Raw genomic sequence first — 20,216 nt, 5'->3', positions numbered from 1 at the left:
GCATGTTTGCATTAATGCAGTGTTTAGGTGTGTAGCTTCAGTTGAGCAAACTGACCTAAGCTGGAATATCTCCAGGACTAATTTTTGGGCACAGTGCATGATTTAAATTAACTTTGTATCAGAATAGTAATGGAGAAGAAATATGCATTGCAAACACTATAAAAGAAACACAGTAAACTATCATATAAAATTATCCCTGCGTTATTTGGGAACAAACTCAGATGAATATTTCTAAGTGACACAGATACAGGGCACGCATAACGTTTGAACAGACTTGAAGGGAAAGAGATGAAAATTAAACCTTTACTTTTGTAGCACCATAGATGCCTTATTTGATTTAAATTTAATGTTTACTGTATAAAATTTAAAGAGAAATTGAAGTGATAAAAATAATGGTAAATTTTAAAGACATGATACAGTTGTATCATTCATTTTCAAAGCAGTCAAGTATTATATTCTAATGTTTCACACTAAGGTTGAGAAAAAAGTTACAAGGTGTACAGAGAAAGATCAAAACGTCCATCAGACTGATTATTTGTTGGTAAGTACATTTGATTTTCTATACAATACATTTAGATACATAGCAGTGCCTAAAATTTCTCATCTCGTATTTTTAGGAGACATTTGAAAATATTAAGAAATCCTCAAATCAGTTGTTTTGTACATCCGATAAATTATTCACAGCCCTTTGTAACAAATATGCTTTGCATTCCTTTGGCTTCATGCAAAAAATGTTTGCAGATTGGTAAAATACAGTTTGTATTTTTAAAGAGCCAAATTTTCTAGATCAGTTACAAAGAATTCTTATCTTCTGACATTATTAATGTAGAGACTAGCAGCCTGTGACAATACATTTTAATGAAGACAGTGCTCAGCAGTTTACTTCAGTTAGTCACAGCTGCCAATTTTTATTCCATTCTTTTTTTGTTTAAATGTTACTGGGAATCTTGAAATGTGCTGGCTTTTCTAGTGTAGCACATGTATTTCATGTTTATTCTTCTCTTTGTTAATGAAAAACAGTCAAGGCACTGTTGCAGAAAATACAAACCATACCCTTTCTAAGAGCCAGAAATACTATTTGTGATTTAGCAACAGAAAAATCTACAAATGATGTCTGTCATATAGGCCAACACTTTCACTACTAATGGTCTTTAAATGCTTTCACCCACTTTAGCAGATGCTGTTTCCAGATCCTAATTATGCTGATATCTTTTAAGCAACCACTAATGATATGTCTGCTGTTGCTATGAAAATGCATGCAAAGTAGGTCAGTGCTGCAATACTTTGGAAGCTAACTCTTCATCGTGTAAGTGTTTTTGATTCCAGAGGTTTCTGCTTCTGTTTCTTCCAAAATTGGGATTAATGCTAATATGGAATATTTATATCAGAGATGGTTTAGTCAGACAGTCATTTTCTTTGGTAGATTGGATCACCTTTTGGGGAATTTAGTTTGTGAGCTGTGAACTCACATGCAGATTTGATACACTACTCACTGTGAGCACCATTATATTGGAACACTTGGGCCAATATTAGAACAATACTGCAAAGCAACTGGAAAACAAACACCTCTAAACCAACACAAAAATTTTATGTCAGGTTTTGATCCAGAACTTAAACAAATACTGTAGAACTCAGAAGGCAAAAACAGATATCGCAGGAAGTATTTTTAATTAGTAATTCATGGCATTTTGAAAAGGATTTACCAAATCTGGACTTCTTAGTATGGGTACATGTGCATCTATGTGTCTTTATTTGATTTACAAAATTACAGAATCAATAAGGTGGAAAAGATCTCTAAGATTGCCAAGTCCAACTACCAACCCATTCCCAAATTCCTTCATTTAAGTCATTTGCTGTCAGAAATTCCTGGGAATTATCTGATAAAAATAAATAAATAAATAGGTAGAGATTTAAGCACAGGTGGTTTGTTTATCAAAAAGAAGTTTCATTCACTTCAGTGAAAATAATTATTGTGCTTGGTAACAAGAAAACAACTGAAACCAGTGTCACTGACTTCTAAGATAGAGGCCAACAGTAAGACAGCACTTTGAGACTTGGTTCCCTAACTACACAATTAGTGAGCATCTCACTTCTCATTTTGTTCTGAGTTGTCACATCTGTGGGACATACTATCTGCAGTTTGAGTCCATGGGCTGTTTTGCAGTTCAATGAGTCTCATTCCAGACTTCGTATGAATGTGCACATCAGTCTGTGAACTCACAGTCAATCTGGGATTTGCATGATGTGAAGTTTGAAGAGATCACAAAAATATTTTCTGTTTTATAGACATAGTCTATAGATAAAGTACATACAGTAGCTAACATTACATTTACTGCACCTTTCTGATAGCAGAAATTACCAAAAAGAGAAATGTTTTTCTCACCTTGAAGAAAGGCATTTCAAAATTAAGGTCAGTAATGGAAAGTTTGCAAGTTTCGGTGTTTGAATTTTGATGTCTGCAAAGATGATGTTCCTGCTTCAACTTTTTAAATGTGAATGCATTTAGGCACTTAGTTTGATTTATAAAACTGCTGCATACTTTGCTTAAGTTCTTTGCATTGTTTACTTGGTAAGAGTAGAACATTTATGCTTACGTGCTCTATTTTTCTCTTTGTTTTTTATGAAAACTCTTCTGGATGTTTCCTCATCTTTCTCACCTCAGAAGTGCACATTAAGAGAAACGGGGTTGAAGGTATGAAGGAACTGTCGTATTCTGAGAATCAATAAATGGATCTGGACAGGCTGGATAGCTGGGTTGAAGTTGGGGATGAGTTTCAACAAGGCCAAATGCTGGGTCCTCTACTTTGGCCAAAACAACCCCAGGTAATGCTACAGGCTTGGTGCAGAGTGTCTGAAAGACTGCATAGAGGAAATGGACCTGGGGGTATTGATTGATGCTCAGCTGAACGTGAGCCAGCAGTGTGCCCAGGTGGCCAAGAAGGCCAGTGGCATTCAGAAACAGTGTTGCCAACAGGAACAGGGAAGTGATTTTCCCCCTGTACTCAGCTCTGGTACCTCGAGTACTGTGTCCAGTTTTGGGGCCCTCACTGCAAGAAAGACTAATGTCTCCAATGGCCCTGGAGTGGGTTCAAAGAAGGGCAACAAAGCTGGTGAGCGGTCTGGAGCACAGGCCTTATGAGGAGCAGCTGAAGGAGCTGAGATTGTTCAGTCTGGAGAAGAGGAGGCTCAGGGGAGACCTTACTGCTCTCTATAACTACCTGAAGGGAGGTTGTAGTGAGCTGGGGCTCGGCCTCTTCTCTCATGTAACTGGTGAGGGAATGGCTTCAAGCTGCGCCAGGGGAGATTTGGGCTGGATGTGAGGAAATACTACTTTTCTGAAAGAGTGGTCAGGCAGTGGAATGGGCTGCCCAGGGAGGTGGTGGAGTCACTGACCCTGGAGGTGTTCAAGGAACGGTTGGATTTTGTGTTGAGAGACATGGTTTAGTGAGAGCTATTGGTGATAGGTGGATGGTTGGACTGGATGATCTTGTAGGTCTTTTCCAACCTTGGTGTTTCTGTGATTCTGCTATTCTGTGAAGCACTGCAGTATATATTATATACCAAAACAAAAAACAAACAAAACAAAACAAAACAAAAAAACAAAAATGAAACCCACGACAGTGGAAACATTTTACAAGTGATGTGCAGAAGCTAAAACTGCTTGGAGGTATGTCAGAAAAAGACTCCAGACATGGTGTCCTCTTTGAAGCAGTGTGTTTGATCTGATCTGACACTAAGCACTGTGAAGAATTTAGGAAAAACGTCTATAGAAATGATTGAGCCAAAGTGTGAAGATGGGCAATATAATAGGTGGTGGAATTTGTGTTGGGATTGTCTAATACTTTAAGATTGTATGAGGGAACATAGGAAAATGGTGATCATATTCCTCAGCTTACGTATGTGTACTTACGTAAAGTGTCCAACATCTAAAGTGCTTCTGTGTGCTGTACTGTGGGAGCAGATAGCTCAGGTGAAAGCACTGACCAATGTTTATTCATCTTTGTGACCATGAGTTGCAATCTGTGTTAACTTTGGACTATTTGAACTAGCTTGATAGCAATACGGGATCAGCTGTCTGCTTTGTAGCCATAGCAAGCACAACAAAGAGAAGGAAGCAATTTCTTCCTCAGTTATTCTGGACTCTTACAAAAAATAGTATCTTCCTTATTATCATATAATGTTTTACTTATTGCTAAATAAAATTGGATCTTTCTACATCAGGATTGGATACTTATCTAATGGTTTGTAAAATTATTTTAAGGGAATTAAGAATGATCAGGTTTTATTTGCTAACCTAAGGCACATTTAAGCATATTGTGCTGTTATTAGTGCTTTCCCAGCATTTAGCTTGCATGAATTCTGCTCAGATCATTACCTATCCTCTCATTTTCAGGAAGTGTAGCCTTGACTTAGGATTCCTATTTCTGGCTTCAAAAGTAGAAATGGATGCAAGAATATGGTTAGAAACAAAATGCTACACTTTTTCTTCACCACATTATGATTCTTTCCCAACTCTTCTGTCACTTTTTCCATCCATATTCAAAGAAGCATAGAATCATTGAGGTTAGAAAAGTCCTCTAATATCATCCAGTCCAACCACCAACACATCACAACCATGCCCACTAACCATGTCCCTCAGGGCCCATCCACATGTTTCAGAAGGAAGCCTGTGGCAAAAATGTTTCAGTAATGCCAATAGATAACCATTTGGATGCGGTGCTCAGGGACGTGATTAAGGGGAGGATTGTTAGAGTTAGGCTAGTATGGTTAGGTCGCAGTTGGACTTGATGATCCTTAAGGTCTTTTCCAACCTGAGCAATTCTATGATTCTATGATGACAAAACTGTTGTTCTCATAGACATCACCTGTTCATTAAGTAATGTCAGTTCACACAGCATGTTTCGTGTAGTTCAACCCCCTGCTAAAGCAAGTTCCCTACATTAGGTTGCAGAGGAAAGCATCCAGCTGACTTTTGAGTACCACCAGAGGAGACTCCATAAGCTCTGGGCAGCCTGCTCCAGTGCCCTGAAATGCTCCAAGTAAAGAAGTTCTTTCTCACATTCAGGTGGAACTTCCTGTGTTCCAATCTGTGCCTGTTGCCCTTTGTTCTGCAACTGGCACTATGGAAAAGAGCCTGGGCCCATCCACCAGGCACCCAGCTGTAGATATTCATAAGTATTGATAAGACCCACTCTCAGTGTCCTCCAGACTAAATAGTCCTAAGTCTCTCAGCCTTACACATATGTTATATACATACATACGTTTAAGTCTTTCTATGTTTGGGCCAATTATTGTTGCCAGAATTTTGCACCAAGTGCTGCCCTGCGCAGGATTGCTTTACCTACAGACTCTTTTTGCTACTGACTGTCCCTGCTCTGTTCATTGTACTATGTTTGCCCAAGGCTTTGTAAACCAGCAGCCAAGCCAGAACATTTTTGGAAAGAATAAATTGTTAATTTATCAAGTAACTGTTAATTTCAGAATTACAGTTCAATTCTTAGTGAATTATTTATGAGGAGTAATACTGATCATGACAGTTTCCTGTAGCTGAGAAACAAAAATATTTAACATTAGACACTCTAATTTATATTCAAAATATTTGCAAAAACAGTAGTTAGTGGAATGGGCAAATACTTTTGCATTATATTTTTCAACTAATGCCTGATTTGATTAGATTATTTTGCTCTGATGTGTTGAATGCAAACTGTTTTTTGTGCACTATCTCACTTTTGCTCTATGTATCTCTGTTTTGAGTGCAAAGCTCCATCTAGAGAAAGCCCAGAGTAATACTATGGATCATTTTTACCAGGACGTGACCTTTAGAGCAGGATGGTTTGGCTTTGTGTGGTGGGACACTGATTCTGAAAAGGATTTTACATGATTCTGGGCACCATACTGTGGATGTCCCTGCTTGAGCAGATGTTGGACCAGATGGACCTAGAGTTACCTTCCAACCTTAACCATTCTGTGGCTTTTTAATTCTGTAACTTGTAAGTCTTGGTAGATAACTAGTTGCACATGATATTCCAGGTGAGGCAGTAATTTAATGTGAGGCATTTATGTAATACACTCATTATGTAAATGAATGAGGATGTCTCAGAAAGGAACAGGAGATGTTGATGGAGATCTTCTGTTTGCTTCACCCATTTCTTTGACATGATAAATAATCACTTGAATATATCCATTTATGGTGCCTACAATTAAAAAAAAAAAAAAAAACACGTTGATTCAGCAGACTGAGAACTGGGATGTGTACTGAAAATAGAATTTGTTTTGTTTAGCTGAACGAAAGGCTGACTGTAGAGTGAAGGGAGAACAAAATCTGGCACCTCACTGTAACTCTCCCCTTGGACTGACAGCAAGAGCTGTAGAATCCAGAGTGGGCAGGGAAGGGTGAGCACAAAATCAGATAGATGGATAAACAGTGTGAAATGAATGCTAATTATTTTGGCTATATCATTATTGAGGCTTCTTCCCTGTTAGTATTCTTTTCTTTCTTTTACATTTTTTCCTTCTTTTGTTTTCTCTATAATAATTTAATCTACAATAATAGTAATTCTTTGACTAAGCTGCTAAGTTAAGAATTCTTGACTTTGCAGACAAGCTGTTTCCTTTCTATAGCAAGATTTGCAGTGCTAACAAAACTGGATAAATTTTGACTGATCCTTCCTTTGGTCAACAGTAAGATAATGAGGCACCATTTCCCTCCAGACCTTCAGGTCCAAAGGCTCTTATCCTACATAAATATATCTGATCCTTCCAGACTCCATTTATAATTTGAGCTTCCACAGTCAGTAAATATCTTGTATTAGAGAATTCCACAATCGAGCTATTTGCTGAGTAAAAAAAAGGACTTTCTTCTTCATTTAAGTTCTCCTGATAACAGAGCATTCAACTGGGAGTACTTTACGTTTTGAGTTACCAGAAACAATGGACATCTTCACTACGCTCAGTACATCAGTTCCATCAGATCCGTTCATGTGAGCAAACTGAACACCTTCTGTCTGTTCAGGTGTTTTTTTTTTGTTGTTACAGATGGACATCTGCATTTTCCTATATCTCTTGCCACCTTTTGCTTTTCTCTATGCTTTTTGTTTTATTATCTGTGAACTTTATTTTTACAGCTGTCAGAAAACAGTACAAATTTCCACTCCCAAATAATTTTCCTCTGTCATTTCCAACAAGCAGTGATTATCTGTAGCTCTCTGGCTTGTGATGGTTCCTGCTGTAACTATAATCAAAACAGATAATATTTTCTCCAGTCCTTTGCTAACATTTACTCTTACAGATAAATCCAAAGTAATTCCATTGACGTCAGTGGCTCTACTTCAGACTGACATAGCTGAAACTGGAAACATAAATATGATAACATTAAGAACATCCTGTTTGAGGCAGGTTTTGTAGAAGATGTAATTTTATAAAAACAGAAAAAAAAAAAGTATCTTCAGATTGGAAGAAATTTGCAGTTAATACTGTTGAGGAAAAACGAAGAGAATGGTAGTGTGAGAGGCCATAGTTCCTAATTATGTGGCTCATCAGGTCTTTCCCATGACATGTTTGTAAGCCTTTAACCTGCAGCAGTTTTAATGTACATTGCTAAGGCTGGAGTTATTGCTGCTGATGTTATTAAGTTTATACTCCAGAGATCTCATTCCCCTGTTAATAATAATGGCCCTCATCTAGAGTATGTAGCAATTAAGTCCCATTACACATCATGAAACAACAGGAACCGTTGTGCAAAGCCAAGCTCCGTGCAGAGCTGAGTTGGGAGCTCAGCTGTCGGACAGCTCACTTTTCCCTGGATCTGAGCACATCACAGGCAAAAGAGTTCTGAGGTCAACACTCAGAAAGGCAAATAAATACTTTCATTACTCATCTGAGGAGGAAAAGGGGCTCTGGATGGAATTGTATGCAAATGAAGAACAAAATGCAGGGTGCTGCACTTGGGTCAGGGCAATCCCAGGTATTTATACAAACTGGGGGAAGAACTCCTTGAGAGCAGCCCTGCGGAGAAGGACTTGGCAGTCCAGCTGGATGAGAAGCTGGACATGAGCCAGCAGTGTGACCTTGCAGCCCACAAAGCCAACTGTGTTGGCCCATCCCTGGAGGCATTCAAGGCCAGGCTGGATGTGGCTCTGGGCAGCCTGGTCTGGTGGCTGGTGATCCTGCACATAGCAAGGGGTTTGAAACTAGATGATCATTGTGGTCCTTTTCAACCCAGACCATTCTATGATTTTATGATTCTATGAAAATGGAGAGCTATCCAGAAAGAAATGCAGTAGACTGTTGTTAAATAGATGAAGACAGGGAGAACGGGGCTAGCAAAATAGGCTGGTAAAAGAAGTGTAAGAGCATTTGAGCAGATTGCAAAGAAGCTTGGAAAAAGCAGATTAGATGTAAGGATATTTCCTGTAGACAGGGAAAAAAAAGACCCAAACAAATGAATGGCTGGACTTTCTCTTTTGCACAGAAAAGATTTGTGTAGTTCAGAGTTTGGCCCATCTGGATAAGCATATAATAACAGGACAAGCATACAGTAGTAATTCCTCATTTCAGAGAATACAGAGACTCTGAGCACATAGTAACACAAATACAGTTTAAGTCAGGTCAGGCAGAGGCTTTATTAACTATGACAGTAGTGAGAGACCATTTGGCTAGCAGCTCCTGCTCTGCTTCCTGTTCTCTGCCAAGTGATTGCAGAGACTTCACTTACATACTGCTTCAAAGAAAAGGAAGAGGTGAGAGGAAATCATTTTAATGCTAACAAAGCTAGTTGCACATCCTATGGAGATATGGTTCTTGGTGGAGCTTGTAGGAGTGGCACATGCAGCATTATTTTGGCTGAGAAGTGAGTGGGAAGGAAACTATCTGTCTATGAGCTTTTAGACAAAAGGAATGAGAGAGAATGAGAGCAAGACCTCTCAAATCTTAAGTATTAATAATTTTACCACTGCAGAAAATTGGCTTATGGATTCGTTATTTGTGAATGAGTGGGTTGCAGTAACTTATTTAATATTTTTTTGTTGGTGGTGTTCTTCTTTCTTTCCCTTCAGGAATTTCTTCAGGCAATATTTGATCCTTGTGAACTTTAAGTACTCAGATTATAAAATAAAGAGAATTCCTGAATCTTTTATCATTTTCTTCCATCTCCCCCCCTGGCTCCTCTGAATTAGCAAAAGACCAAAAATACTGTTTAATTTGGGGGGACAAATGAAGGAGTAAGAACAATTTGATTCTTTTTATTCATAGTTTAAGGTGAACTCTGGTCTGATTCAAAGAACTGCAAATACTAAATGCAATTTGTCTGTAGGTACAGATTAATTTATGTAAGGCAATTATATTTAAAAATATTTATAAAAAAGAAAGAAAAACAGTGAATGATACAATTAAAATTATCCAAAAATGCATTTTGTCTTTAATTTTTTTAACAGGCAATGTATACTATTTGTAATGAATTGTAATCACTAATGCAGTGTGAATCTAAGTTAATTTTTCTTACATTTTCTATGCATGGCATTTCTATCACAAGCATATCAACTTTGCTCTCTCAGAACATCACCCTGCATTTGATGAATTAGGCTCAGGTTACCTGCAGTAACAATGCTGATATGAAGCTGAGAAGAATGGCGGACACATCAGAAGGTTGTGCTGCCATTCAGCAAGAACTGGACAGGCTGGTGAGTTGGTAGATGAAGTTCAGCAAGGACAAGTTCAGAGTCTTACAACTGGGGAGGAATAACTGTATGCACCAGTATAGCTTAGGGTGTGACCTGCTGGAAAAGAACTCTGTGGAGAAGGACCTGGGTGTCCTGATGGACAAGAGGTTGGCCATGAGCTAGCAGTATGCCCTTGTGGCCAAGAAGGCCAGTGGTATCCTGGGGTGCATTAAAAAGAGTGTGGCCAGCACGTCAAGGAAGGTGATCCTTCCCCTCTAGTCTGCTCTGGTGCCTCTGGAGCACTGTGTCCAGTGCTGGACTCCTCAGTTCAAAACAAACGTGAAACTCCCAGAGAGATTCCAGCAGAGGGCCACAAAGATGACTGGGCACCTGGAGCATCTTCTGTATGAGGAAAGGCTGAGAACTGGGACTGTTCAGCCTGAAGAATAGAGACTGAGATGGACCTGATTTCTGATCATAAATATATAAAGTTTGTGAGTCAGATCAATGGGGGCAGACTCTTTTTAGTGACAGGTAGCAAAAGAATAATAGAATCATAGAATCATTCAGGTTGGAAAAGACCTTAAAGATTGAATCCAACCACAACCTAACTGTTCTATCCTAACTAACAACCCTCCACTAAATCATGTCCCTAAGCACCACATCCAAGCAGTTTTTAAACACATTCAGGGATGGTGACTCAACCACCCTGAGCATTCCAGTGCTTAAAAAAGAATGAGGGGCAATGGCAGAAAATGGAACACAAGATGTTCCATACAAACACAAGGAAGAATTTCTTTCCTGTTAGAGTGACAGAGCAATGGAACAGGCTGCCCAGAAAAACTGTGGACTTTCTATCTCTGGAGATATTCAAGTCCCACCTGGATGCCTACCTGTGTGACCTGCTGCCGGGAACCTGCTTTAGCAAGGGGTTTAGACTCAATGGTCTTTAGAGCCCCTTCCAATCCCTACAATTCTGTAATTCTGTGTGATTCTGTGTAAAGGCTCAGTATAGCTTCTCTAGGGTAGGAACGTTTTCACAGGAGTAAGGCTCATCCTTCATATGTGGACAACCAAAGGACCCATGTTAATTGTAAATAATTTTCTTTCCAAATGCAGAGTTAATTTGCTGCTCATTGTAGTGCAAAGCTGCATTTAGATATCTTGTCATGTATTTAACAGGACAGTATTGCAGGGAAATGAAACTTCAAATCCTTACAGACACGAAATCTTATTTAATTACCCATTTCTTCTGCACAGCAGAGGAGGGAGCAGATGATATTTAAATAACATAATGAACTGCCATGTCCTCAGGAGTATAGTGAAGAAATCACATGAAAACTTACACAGTAGAACTAAATGAAGAAGGAAGAGGCAGCAGTCCCTTGTTAAATTGTTCTTCTCTCTGATTTTCCTTTTAATAATGAATTGTATTGTAACTGTGGGCCTGTGGTCCGGCTAGATGCACTTCACAACAGGGTGTAAACCAGCACAGGGTTTCCCAAGCTGTACCACTAGGTGGAGGCAGATATTGTACTGCTTCGGTCTAGTAGACAGGATGAGGAGCAGAATGAATGTGAGGTGAGCCATTGACAGCTGTGTTTCCCAAAGCAGGTGTCCTTTTACATGAATGGAACCACAACAAGAGCTTGGCAGGCAATGAGATGCTGCTGGCTGCTCAGTAAGTGTTGCCTGTGCCATCTCTGAGGCAGAAGATCCTGGTTCTTACTGGATTTCAGATGCTGTAGATGTGTTAGATGTGAACACCTGCCTCTTGCAGAGATCCCTCCTTGGAAATAAAAGAGTGCTCACTCCCACCTTGTGCTGGCCCTGCTGCAGGGCAGACAGCTTGTGTGCTTGCTGGAAGAGATCTTCAGATGTGTCCTGTGATCCTGATGGTCTTCCTAGGAATATACCTCTGGAGTTTTTCATCTCAGTTCATATGGAAAGTAACTACACACTAGAAAACATCTACCTTCAGTCAAGTCCTTGTTCTCATGCCTTCCTCCTTTGTCAGCTCAGTGGCTCCTCCACTCATGAGACCTTAGGAATGACTCTTTCTAGCATCTTGCACAATTTCCTCTGATGAAGTCTGTCTCCTATGACTGTTTTCTCTTTTTCTGCTCAAAAGAGGTGATTCTCCCACTGTATTTAGCATTTGTGCAGTCTCATCTTAACTACTGCATACAGTTCTGGGGCCCACAATATAAGAACCATGTTAATATACTTGAAAGCATCTAGAAGAGGGCAACAAAGCTGATGACAGGTCTGGAGGAACATCCTGTGAAGAGGATGCCTGGATTGTCCAGTCTGGAGGAGGTCAAGATCTCACTCCTCTATTCAGCTCCCTGAGGAGTGGAAGCAGGAGGAAATGCTGAGTTCTGCCCCTGGAACTGATGGCAGGATGGGAATGATACAGAGCTGTGCCGGGGGAGTGTCAGACTGGGCATTAGGGAACCTTTCTTCACTGTGAGGATAGTTAAACACTGGAACAGCATTCGTAGAGAGGTAGCTGATGTCCTACGCCTGTGGTTGTTCAAGAGGCATTTGTACAATGTCCTCATTAATGTGCTTTAACTTTAGGTTAGTCCTGAAGTTATCGGGAAGTTGGACTCACTGATCTTTGAAGATTCTTTCTAACTGAACCATTCCATTCCATTCCATTCTATTTGAAGCACCCAGGAGCAGGTTGAGCTCAACAAAGGGCATGATTTATCTCTATGTTTCCTGTGCGACCTTGGCCAAGAGAATAGGCTACATTCTGTCAGCATTAAACTTTTTCAGGATTCCTCAGGTCACTATCCACTGTGATGGCCATTTCTTTTCTTCAGGCATTCCTCTTTTCTCCAGCTGAAAAGATTTTTTAACTAATCTTTCTCTTCAGCCGTGCTATCTGCCATGCTGCCTTTGGAAGGAGTTATGAATTCATCTTTCATCTGTTCATCTTTCTTGATGATGGTGTGTGAGAAGAATATACCCTCCACAGTACAGGAGGAGACAGAGACCCATTTCTCCACTGGCATGGGTTCGGTTGTCAGCTGGATTTAACAAGACTCAGTAATGCCTCCTATATTATGATGTTGACCCTTGATGTCAGAGGCAGATGGTGGTATGGCAGTTGCATTACACTGTGTGGCCATGTGACAGATGGCAGCAGAGGGGCAATCTGCATGGAAGTACATGGAAGTGCCTTTGAAGCAAAGGTGTATCACTGAATTCTTCCATGTGGTGAAAATTGCACACAATGACATTCTTTGATGCCTTGAATGTTTTGGATACCAAGCACTGGGTGTAAGCACAGTGATGCAGTGGGTGATATGATTCAGCATTGGTGATAGTGACATGAAAAACAAGCTACATTCTGATGGCCATGCAGATTTTTACAAGCGTGACATGCAAGCTCTTGTTTGCCACTGGTGAAAATTACAGCTAATTGTGGTGACCATGTTGAAAAATATTCTTTGGTAGCTGAGCATTTGCTCTATCAAATAATGTTACTGTGCTCTCTGTATCTGTAGTAGTTTCTCTGGAAAAAAAATAGGAGTCATTACTTTTAGAGCAACCAACATAGTTCCTTTTTTCCCTTTGGTATCAGTGAAACAGCATTGGATCCACTGAGATACAGCTGGTTTTCCTGAAACACAGCTGAACTGGTCTTAAGTTGGTCAAGCATCCACAGAGGCTGTGGAGCTCACTAGTTCCTTTCTGCAGTCTTTTACGCAGTCTGGGACCTGACCTTAGTCTGGGACTTTCTGTTTTTCTCTTACATTGAGACCTGTGCCTTCAGGAGAATGTCCAAATAGTCCTAGATACTTCATCTTTGAGTTTCAGGTATAAGAAATGTCTGGTAACTGATGGGAGTGCTTTCAAACTTCTGACTTAACAGAGCTGAGAAACTTCTCTGAAAGAAAAGCACCTCAAGGAAAATGCTTCACACCCTATGCTTATATCATCTTGACACTCTAGATGTCTCAGTAACCTACTTCATCCATTACTTTTGAATAAGTGCTGGGAAATGCTGTCATTTTGCAAATGTGCTGAAGTAGAATAAGTGTTTTCTCCACAAGAGGGAACACAAGAACTCCTAGAGTAGAGTTTTTGTCTTATAACATTTTATCCTCATGAATGGGAGAAAAAAACTCAAGTGTTTGTAGATCAATGCCTGCCTGCAAAGCTGTACTTGTAGAACCCTTCCCATCTCATCTTATGACTGAGCCCAGTGGAGACTTTGAGATTTCTCAGGTGGTGCTCAAGGAGCGAGGGAGCCGTGGCCATTTTGTGCTGGGATTTGAGAGACACTGATGCATCTCCCTGTGTCATTTGAGCTCTTCAGTTATGGCAGGAAGACAGGCCCACCCTGCAGCACAGAGCAGCTCAGGTGCTCCAGGACAATGGCTTCAGCAGAGAGAAGGTGGTCCCAGGGCTCTGGAAACTGTCAATGCTTGGATTTATGTGAGCCACACAGTAAGCACGCTGTGATTCTGAGGAGTCAGTAGCAGTGACTGAGAAGGGATGGGACATTTTTGGGAACTGGAAGTGAGCCATGAAGAGGACTTGTAAATCCAGCAGTAGTTGCATGCAGGCTCTTTTTGGTACCCACACATCTATTCAGGAGAGCATTTTTCTGTCTAATACACCTGTAGGAGTTCTTCAATACACCATTGAAATGCCAGAAGAAAAAAACAAACAACAAACAACAAGCATTAGACAAAAAAGTATACAAGATGTTTGATTTATTGTCACATGGAATTGAATAACGTGTAAACAATCATGAAAAGTTCAAGGTGATGCTTAGACGTGTAATTAGCCAGAGCATTTAAATGGTTTTGGAACACTGAAACTACCAGATCTGAATTCTTAGGTTTTTTTGAAACACCTTCTTCAAGAGTTTGCTGATTTTCTTCCTGTGGGAAAGAAACACAAAACATAGAGACTATCCTGGAAATAGACAGCACAATTATGCTTTATTTCCTCTACAATGCCCCGATGAATGGTGCCTAAGGAAATAAACCATGGCAAAGTTTATCCCATGAGATCTGTTCCAGCATGCTCCACTATTACTTCTGAGTAGTTTCTGCCTTCACTAATCTGTCCCATTGACTTGGTTAGTGGGATGGTATCATTTTCCCAGGGAGCAATACTGTATTCAGCCAATATCCCCACTTGCTGAAATAGTTCATTTACAAAGTAAGGTCCATAGGACGTGTCTGGCAATGCACAGGTGTGCAGGAAGACAGTGCACCAGGCTGCTACACTGCCTCTTCATCAGCTCTTAGTTGCAATGGGGGCATGTTACGGAACAGACATAGTGCATACAGAAATATGTTGTTTTGTTTTGTTTTGTTTTTTTTCTGAGATTTACTCCTTTCTTTCTTTTTGGTAGTACAAGGAAGGCTCTGCAATCAGGGAGAGTAGTGAAACCTGTACACTGGTAGGTTTTATCTTGAAAATCAAGTGAATTTACCGTATAACTTCTGAATTCCTCGCCTATCATCCTGAGGAAGTGTGAAGGTCTCTGGGTTCACATATGAGTAGAGAGGATACATCAGGGCTCCACGGACATTTGAGTGGGCGAGTCCCAAAGAGTGACCAAATTCATGAGCAGCAACAAGGAACAAATTAACTCCTGCAGCATAAAAGCATGGAAAAGTATGTTAAAGATTGGGCATTCCTTTTTAGGATATAAAGAATCCAAGCAGCAGGAGAATTTGTGTCTTTCATTCAGCTGAACTGAAGCATTGGAGTTTTGATTATTTTATTACTGATCTTTCTCATTTAACTGTAATATTTTAATAAAAAATATTGCTTATCCCTTTCATACACACATAGAGACTCAAAGTCTCTTTCCCTCTCTGATTTAAATCAACCCTACTCCTACAAGCAAGTTATTATATCTCATAATTTAAGTAGATCATGATCCTTGCTTAGCCTGGGAAAATTGCTTTGAAATCCAGACAGAACAAGCATTATGTAACTGCTAATAATAAGGAAATACAAGGACTTAGGCTGTTGAAAAGAAGGAAAGGTTGATACTGAAGTGGTGCTGAAGCATGAAGTGTTATGGAAAACATTTCCTGTGGTTGTGTTCTTGTGACACAAATATGCAATGTTTGCTCTTTCCCTTTCATAAAGACAAGTGAATTCTACCTTGATTGTATCTTGACCACCTTTCATCATCATCAAAATGAGCATCTCCACCTAGCCCCTCTCCAGGTTCAAAAGCATGAGCTAATGTGCCACCTCTTCCATCAAAGGGATATCCGTCACCATGCTCTGCATTTGAAAAGAAAGAAATGTCATCAGACAGCATGAGCTCTAATGTTCACGTTCAGCAAACCGAAGAATGTTGCTTGTTTGTGCTACCTTTTTTTCATTACTATTCTTAAAAAAAAAAAAAAAAAAAAAAAAAAAAAAAAAAAAAAAGCTATAATAGCATATCTGTGAAAATGGGGAACAAGGCTTTAGAAAACACTCTCCAAATTCATGACTTAAATCCAAAAACTAATCTTGAATATTGGACCTTCTGCATGCTTCAGAGACAGCTGAACCTTTGCTAGAAACCTGTTTCTGAAGCAGCATCCAGTGTTTATGCCAGAATAAATCCTTAATGTTAGATGTTACAAGTGCCCGAATGTTTTCATTGTAGATCAGTGCTGTGCATTGTAAGTCTTAAGCACTCACTTGTACTGACTGTAGTGGAAGCCAATTTTTTGGAGTACAGGAAACTGTGTATCTGAATAGCTAAGTTCTTTTCTACCCAGTCTTAGTATGATCTATTACCTACTGCTATCACAGTGTCTGTGGGATGCTACCAATTCCTATATGGAGAACCTACAGGACAAATCTGAAAATGTTCCCCTCCCACTGAGAGATCTCTGACCATAGAGAGAATTTCTGGGGTACTGAATATAAATATGTATCCTTTTCCTCAGACCAAAAGGCATGGACCGTGAGGCAGAGCTGGCACCTAGTCCTACTGCATGACAAGGGGTTAAAACCCATTCCAGCTTGCAGAATCCTTTCTCACTTTGACAGGCACATTAATGGACTTCTCCTAGCAACATTCTGCCCAGGAACAAAGCAGGGGCTAGGCATGTTTTATATGCTGTTATCTGTGATGTAAACCAGGTGTCTGATCTTCACTTCCCATTGCTGGAGATCTAGTAAATATCACCTATGGGTCTAGAAAACAAGTCAGCTGGCCTTAAAGTAGGCATTCAGTTTGGCTGTGCTGAGTCAATTTAGTGCCAGGTGTAAGTAAAAATATGCCCATGTTTACATATTAGCCTGAATCACATATGAGCATCATAAGTGACCCTAATGGTCATCCCCATTAAGCATGCTCTGGCTAGCACCTGTAGTCTTGGAGTCCACCAGTGAGATTCCTTCTGGAAGAAAATAAATGAGACGATCCTCTCTGGCACCAACGCAGTGAGTTTGGGACAGGCTGCCCATGGAGGCTGTGGATTCTCCTTCTCTGGAGATATTCAAGACCCATCTGTACACCTACCTGTGCAGCTTGCTGTAGGGAGCCTGCTTTGCAGGGGGTTTGGACTAGCTGATATCTAGAGGTCCCTTCCAACTCCTACAGTTTTGTGATTCTGATGCACCCTGATGAACCCTGATGCACCCCAACTTGCATAAGGTGTTCAGTCCAGATTTACCAAACTGGAGCTAGACCAAAATAAAGCTGCCTGAACCTGCCTAAATGCAGCTTTGTGGATGCTGGGTCTTCAGCACCAGCTGTTTTCCTCTACACACATCTTCTAATTTGTTTGGTTTGCACTGATTGTCAAGGCAGATGGTCACTGAACATCTAAAATTGAATGTCTCAGTTTGGAGTTGAATTCTCGCTCCCTTTCACAACTATAAATCCTAAGAGATTTTCTAATGCTTACATAGGAGTAAAACTGACTCATGATGTATAAAACTGGAGGCATGATAATGGGAAGGTAAACTTACTGGTAATTCCAAACTTGTTATTTTTTCCTAAGCCTCTGGCAATAAGAATGCATACTGTAAACCAGGCAAGGAGCACTGAGTTTTAAAAATTATATAGTCTCACCACGACGTGCAAATTTGATCACGATGTCCGCGTGTCCCCAGGTAACTCTTTTGAAGCGCAGTGGAGTCACATCACTCCATACCATGAAAGCCCTTCTAATTGCATCATCCACATATTCTCGGGGTAGGTCAGGTGTGTAATTAACAATCCTAACAGCAAAAGGAAACAGATAAATGACATTTAAGTGTGAAGGAAACCTGCAAATTTGAGCTCAAAACAAATCCTTTCTCTATAAAATCTTAGCCACCACTAACTTGTAAGTCAGGTATTTCTTATTCCATCGTGGACTTCCAGAAAATGTTTGGTAATCTGCTACATCGGGGATTCCGCATCTTGGCTGTTCCATTATGTTTTTTGTTTCTGCATTTAATTTTCCTGTAATAGTCAGGTGGAAATACTTCTGCATTTCTTTAATCCTTTCTTCTAGGCTGATGGCAGGGTGTTTTTCAAGAAGTGGAAAGAATTTGTTAAGATATGTCTAGAAAAAGAAAAGGAAAACAAAAATTAATATTTATACCTGTGATCTTTCAGCAATAGCGTTTTACATTTGATTGAATTGATCCATTGTCCTGCAGTCATGGTTAATTTAGCTTTATTTTTTTCATCCCATTTCAGTTTAACAAATGGTATTTTCTCTGTAGTACAGATTAATGTACATGAAAAGAGTTGAACAGCAGAACATTGTTAGCAAGCACTTCTTTCAAGTAAATGCAATTTACTGAGTATTCAAATACTCAGAGCTCTAAAATAGTATAAAAATGTTTTTATAATGCTTTAAAAATTATATGCCCCCACTATTTACCAGTTGGAACTCATCTCTTTTGCAAGTTAGACTTAAGCTGTCTAAGCCAATCAGCAAGTTTAAGTAGTTCTATGTCACCTCTGCAAAAATTAAGAGAAGACAATATAAAAAGACAAGAAAGGAATGTAGAAGTTAAGTAAAAAATCAGGCTATTTTACGATGCAGTTACTTTGCCTCCCTGGTAACATACCTGTGCAATGTCTAAGTCTGCATTGCTCCATAATGCTGGTTTAAGTGGTAATGGAAAAGGAAGGCTCTGAGGTAGGAGAATGGCAGCACAAAGTAGGAGGTATTGCATGGTGACCAGCATTGCCAGAGAGCCTCACTGCTGCAGAAAGTGTTAGACTTTCTGTCTCCCAAGACCAGAGCTAAGATTCTTATATAGATCCTGTGAGCTCCTTGCAGCAATCATGGACGTGACTCAGTTTTCAGTGGTATAAATGTAATGGCATTGCTATTCTAAGAAATAAATGAAAGCATGTTAAACAAATACTCCCTTTGACTTCCCTGTTGATGTCATGTCACAGCTAGCAGCCAGCTTTGGCTCTCTCTTTTCATATTACTCTAGAAGTGAAACCACAGGGTTGCAGAGTTCACTTTCTGTAACTTAATCAATATAGTCACTGTATAATCACTTCTTACTGCATTTCCCTCAAAGTTCCTTATACACAAAGACAATTTTGCAACACTTTGGTCTGACAGCTTGCCTGTGTTGATGCAGAGGCAGAGATGAGATGAATGGGTGTGCTATATCACCTGAGAAGAATATGTGAAAGCCTTCAAGAAAAAAAGAGTTTACCCTAACAAATATGTAGCCATCTTCTACCTCCATCTCTACCCACGCAACTTCCTGGAGGTCCATGGTGGAGGAAACCACTGCGGAGGAGGGCAGCCACCACTTGCCTGGTCCCCTGAGATCAACACTGTCTCAGCTGCACTCCCCAAACCCCACTGGAAGTGATGAGTTTTGAGAACTGGAAGCAGCAGTCTGCAAGCTGTCTTGTGATTTTTTTCAGGCTGTGCATTTTTGTGACAGTGTTAGCACTAATCCAGAAGGAATTGCACTTAAAAGAGAAAATACACTGCTTCTCACGCAGAATAGCTCATGTGGGTATGAGTGAACGCCTATGGAAGAGTTTCTGGGTTACTGTTTTAATTTTCTGTACTTCTGGCTGATTAGAAAAACTTCTGATTTCAGAGGGAGAGAATCTGTACCAAAAAAAAAAAATGATGAATTATGTAGGAGAACTTCATTGCACATCTGAAATAGCTGTCGAAGGACTGGGTCTTCATATGATCACCTCTGAACATTTTTGGTAGGCCTACGGGAAACCTGTGAATTTTGAAATTGGAAAACTTGATGACAAAAGGTGATTTACTTCTAGAAGCAGGTTTGTCTTCTTCCTCAACAACTGACTTCATGTCTCATTTAGCAATCAAGTAGAATCTGGACCAGGGCCTCGGTTTCAGGCGAGATGTGTTGAAGCCTCTTTGAGATCTGTGAGTCTTGGGTGTGGTATTGATTAATTCCTCAATACTTCAGAAGAATTTGAAGCCCCATTCCAATCAACAGACTGCTGAACAACTCCCTTGTATCTTTTGAATCTTTAACTGGGCCATGGCCACAGCTGAAAATTAGAGTTTAAGCATGAAAGCTTGCTGAGAAAGGACAGATTTGATACTCCATTTTATT

General features: G+C 40.0%; 1 protein-coding gene and 1 long non-coding RNA gene across 2 annotated transcripts; one reads left to right on the top strand and one right to left on the bottom strand.

The window, feature by feature from the left end:
- Positions 1–480: 480 nt before the first annotated feature.
- LOC149920283 (uncharacterized) lies at positions 481–4,120 on the top strand. Its single transcript, XR_016471393.1, has 3 exons — positions 481–541; positions 1,175–1,306; positions 2,663–4,120. It is a non-coding gene; the product is annotated as an uncharacterized LOC149920283 (long non-coding RNA).
- A 10,266-nt stretch (positions 4,121–14,386) lies between these two features.
- Positions 14,387–18,929, bottom strand: MMP7 (matrix metallopeptidase 7). The gene is made up of 6 exons (XM_031595861.2): positions 18,714–18,929; positions 17,976–18,199; positions 17,722–17,870; positions 15,804–15,929; positions 15,121–15,282; positions 14,387–14,560 (listed from the first exon to the last, which is right to left on the bottom strand). The coding sequence occupies exons 1-6, from the start codon at positions 18,831–18,833 to the stop codon at positions 14,538–14,540; spliced, it is 804 nt and encodes a 267-aa protein (XP_031451721.1). The 5' UTR covers positions 18,834–18,929; the 3' UTR covers positions 14,387–14,537.
- Positions 18,930–20,216: the final 1,287 nt, after the last annotated feature.

The sequence above is a fragment of the Phasianus colchicus genome, chromosome 1, assembly GCF_987193195.1.
Source record: "Phasianus colchicus chromosome 1, bPhaCol1.hap1.1, whole genome shotgun sequence".
Lineage (NCBI taxonomy): Eukaryota > Metazoa > Chordata > Aves > Galliformes > Phasianidae > Phasianus > Phasianus colchicus.
This window is presented reverse-complemented; position numbering and strand designations above follow the sequence as displayed.